This window comes from Geospiza fortis, unplaced genomic scaffold (genome assembly GCF_000277835.1).
Source record: "Geospiza fortis unplaced genomic scaffold, GeoFor_1.0 scaffold4, whole genome shotgun sequence".
Classification (NCBI taxonomy): Eukaryota; Metazoa; Chordata; class Aves; order Passeriformes; family Thraupidae; genus Geospiza; species Geospiza fortis.
The window spans coordinates 1,128,422-1,132,671 of record NW_005054475.1 but is presented as its reverse complement, the minus strand read 5'-3'; the positions used below and the strand labels follow the sequence as shown (position 1 = coordinate 1,132,671).

At 56.2% G+C, this 4,250-nt stretch overlaps 1 protein-coding gene across 1 annotated transcript in view; it reads right to left on the bottom strand.

The window, feature by feature from the left end:
* IGSF21 (immunoglobin superfamily member 21) overlaps positions 1–4,250 on the bottom strand; it is a 74,130-nt gene that overhangs the window by 5,326 nt on the left and 64,554 nt on the right. The window contains 3 exon segments of the mRNA XM_031062980.1: positions 1–36; positions 503–618; positions 1,549–1,667. The exon segment at positions 1–36 is cut by the window's left edge and continues 62 nt beyond it. Coding sequence (XP_030918840.1) covers positions 1–36; positions 503–618; positions 1,549–1,667 — 271 coding nt within the window.

Sequence of the window (4,250 nt, the reverse complement as noted above, 5' to 3'; positions counted from 1 at the left end):
GGCCTCGATGGGCTGCCCGTCCCGCTTGAAGTACACCTGGAGGGGACAAAGGGGACAAGGAGTGCGGCGGGGGCGTCCTCGGCATCCCTTCGGATGGAACCTGCGGTGCTTTTCCCGCTCCCAAATCCCAAAAGTTTGGTTCATTCTCTCACAATTCTCTCCCCACTCCCAGATCCCAAAGGTTTGGTTCATTCTCTCCCAGATCCCGAAGGTTTTGTTCATTCTCTCCCAAATCCCAAAAGTTTGGTTCATTCTCTCCCTAATCCCAAAGATTAGCTTAGTTCCCTGCTCCCAAATCCCAAAGGTCTGGTTGGTTCCCTGCTCCTGAATCCTGAAGGTTTGGTCCTCTCCCCACTCCCAAATCTCACGGTCTCCGTGGAAAGATGGGATTTGAGGAGCGGGTTTTTCCTGATGGAAGAGCGCAAGGATCTGGTGGATTTACAGAGGAGCTGTTGGGTTATCCCATGTGCCAGCGGGAGGGATGATCCTGCCAGGAGCTCACCAGGGGCGCGGGCTTCCCGCCGGACACCACGCACACCAGGGTGAAGTTCTGCGCCTGGTAGCGGCTGAAGGGCGCCGGGGTGTCTGCGGCCAGCACCGAGATGGACGTTGGGGGAGCTGCAGGGGCAGAGCCAGGAGGTCAGCATGGAGTCCTCAACAACCCCCATCCCATCTTCCTCCCCAACATCATCCCCATCTTCATCCTCATCCTTGTTCCCATTCCCATGCCCATCTTTGCTCCCATCCCCGTCCCCATCCTCAATTCATTCCCTGTCCTAATCCCTGTCCCTATCCCTATCCATGTCCCATCCCCATCTTCATATCCATTCCCATCCCCATGGGCATCCTCATCCCTCTCCCCACACCATCCTCACCCTCACCCCCATCCCTGTCCTTGTCCCTATCCCATTCCCTATCACAGTCCTTGTCTGTGTCATTGTCCCCATCCCTGTCCTTGTCCCCATCCCTGCCCTTTTCCATGTCCCTGTCATTGTTCCCACCCTGTCCTTGTCCCTATAGCCATCCCCATTCCATCCCCATCCCTGTCCTTGTCCCCATCCCCATCCCATCCATCCCCATCCCTGTCCTTGTCCCCATCCCTGCCCTTTTCCATGTCCCTGTCATTGTTCTCACCCCGTCCTTGTCCCTATAGCCATCCCCATTCCATCCCCATCCCTGTCCTTGTCCCCATCCCTGTCCTTGTCCCCATCCCCATCCCATCCATCCCCATCCCATCCGCATCCTTGTCCTTGTCCCCATCCCATCCATCCCCGTCCCCATCCCATCCATCCCATCTCATCCCATCAGCATCCTTGTCCCCATCCTCATCCCCATCCCTGTCCTTGTCTCGATCCCTGCCCTTGTCCCCATCCTCATCCCCATCCATCCCCATCCCATCCCGTCCCCATCCCATCTCCATCCTTGTCCCCATCCCCATCCCCACTCCCATTCCTACCCCCGAGGACGGCAGAACCATCCCAATCCTTGCTGTTCCCACACCCTGAGACCCCACAGTGGTTTTCCCTCGATCCCGATCCCGGTGCTCACCCATCACATTCAGGAACACATTCCCGGAGGCCAGGACCACCTTCTCCCGCGTGGCTCGGTCGTAGATCCCCACGTGGCACTCGTAGGGACCGTTGTCCGAGATCCGGACCTCGGGAAGGCTGCGGAGGAGGGACAGCGCTCACCGCTCCATCCCCACCGCGTTTTCCCGTGGGATTCATCGATCAGCACCCGGATAGCGCGGCGTTGGACAGGGATCAATAAACTCTTAATAACTCCAAAGGCTGCGGGAGGAGCTCGGGAATGCTTTAGCAGCCGGAGTTCCCCGGCACTGACAGCTCCTCCAAGGGGAAGGAATTGCGTTATTGGAAGGAGACGTGGATGGAGCACAAATCCATGGCCACAGGCATCGCCTGCCCGTGGATGCCAATGGGAAACCTTGACACCAGCCCTGCCAGGCCACCCCAGCACAGCAAATCCCAAATTCCCGGTGAACCCGGAGCGCTCATCCATCTGCCTTTTTATCCGGAGGCTCTAGATAAGCTTGGGAAAAACAGGAGAGGGGGAGTTGTGCCAAAGGATCCGTGCTGCTGGAGCTGGGAATGCTTGGGAGGCTGCACAGGGGTCACTTGGTCGATGGGCAGCATCCTACCTTTCTGCTCCTTTGTATCCCACTGTTCTGATCCCCAGAATCCCACCTTTCTAATCCTCACCATCCCACCTTTGTGGTCCTCAGTATCCCACCTTTCTGCTCCCCAGAATCCCACCTTTCTGCTCCTCTGTATCCCACTTTTCTGACCCTCAACATCCCACAGTTCTGACCCCCAGAATCCCACCTTTCTAATCCTCACCATCCCACCTTTCTCCTCCTCAGAATCCCACCATTCTGCTCCACAGTATCCCACTTTTCTGATCCCCAAAACCCCACCTTTCTAATCCTCCCCATCCCACCTTTGTGGTCCTCACCATCCCACCTGGTTGATCCTCAGCATCCCATTGTTCTAGTCCTCCCCATCCCCCCCTTTCTGCTCCTCAGCATCCCACAGTTCTGATCCCCAGAATCCCGCTTTTCTGGTCCTCACTGTGCCACCTTTCTTATCTTCACCATCCTTCCTTTCTGCTCCTCAAAATCCCACCTTTTTCAGCATCCTCAGCATCCCACCTTGTTGATCCTCAGAATCCCACTTTTCTGGTCCTCAGAATCCCACTTTTCTCTATGGCAGCATCCCACTTTTCCATTCAGCAGCACCACCCCGCCTCACCAGCCGTTTTAAAAGGCATTGCATTATATTAAAAGCCCTCACTTCTGTGTTTCAGAGTCCAGTCGCAGGACGGGAAATGAGCCTGCACACATGGCAGCACCATCCCGCCTCTCCAGCTGGGACCATCCTGCCTTTCCGGCCAATATCCCATCCCGCCTCTCCAGTTGGTCCCATCCCACATTTCCAGGCAGCATCATCCCACCTCTCCAGCTGGTCCCATCCCTCCTTGCTGGCCTGTGACTTCCTACCTCACTGGCCGGAAGCATCATCCCAACTTCTCCATCTGGAAACATCCCAGTTTGGCAGCGTTATTGCACCTCACCGCATGGAAGCATCCCACCTTTCTGATTGGAAATGTTATCCCACCTCAGTGGATGGCAGCATCCTGCCTCTCCAGCAGGAAGCATCCCACCTTTCCAGTTGGCATCATCCCACCTCACCACCTGGGAACATCCAGCCTTTCGGGTCGGAAGCGTTATCCCACCTCTCCAGCTGGCATCATCCCACCCACCTCACTGCCTGGAAGCATCCCGCCTTTGCAGTCAGAAGCATCATCCCACCTCACTGGCTGTAAGCATCATCCCACTTCTCCAGCTGGAGACATCCCACATTTCCAGTCAGAAGCGCTATCCCACCTCTCCAGCAGGAAACAATCCCGCCTTTGCAGTCAGGACCATTATCCCACCTCAATGGCTGGAAACATCCCACTTTTCCAAAGGGAAGCATTATCCCACCTCACTGGATGGCAGCATCCCGCCTTTCCAGCAGGAAGCATCCCACCTTTCCGGTTGGCATCATCCCACCTCACCGCCTGGGAACATCCAGCCTTTCCGGTCGGAAGCGTTATCCCACCTCTCCAGCTGGCATCATCCCACCCACCTCACTGCCTGGAAGCATCCCGCCTTTGCAGTCAGAAGCATCATCCCACCTCACTGGCTGTAAGCATCATCCCACTTCTCCAGCTGGAGACATCCCACATTTCCAGTCAGGACCATTATCCCACCTCAATGGTTGGAAGCATCCCACCTTTCTGGTCGGAAGTGTTATCCCACCTCACTGGATGGTGGCATCCCACTTTTCCACTTGGCATCATCCCACCTCACCCCCTGGGAACATCCAGCCTTTCCGGTTGGAAGCGTTATCCCACCTCTCCAGCTGGCATCCTACCACTCACCTCACCACCTGGAAGCATCCTGCTTTTCCAGTCAGAAGCATCATCCCATCTCTCCAGCTGGAAACATCCCACATTTCCAGCTGTCATTATCCCATTTCTCCCGCCGGAAATATCCCGCATTTCCAGTCAGGACCATTATCCCACCCCACCATCCAGAAGCCTAATCCTGCTTTTCCAGCAACATTCCACTTTTGCAGCTGGCACAGCCATCCCTCTGTGGTGGAGAAGAGCATCCCAGCACCATCCCACCTCCTTGCTGGCAGCATTCCTTCTTCCAGGAGATCCATCCCACCTCTCCAGCCGGCAGA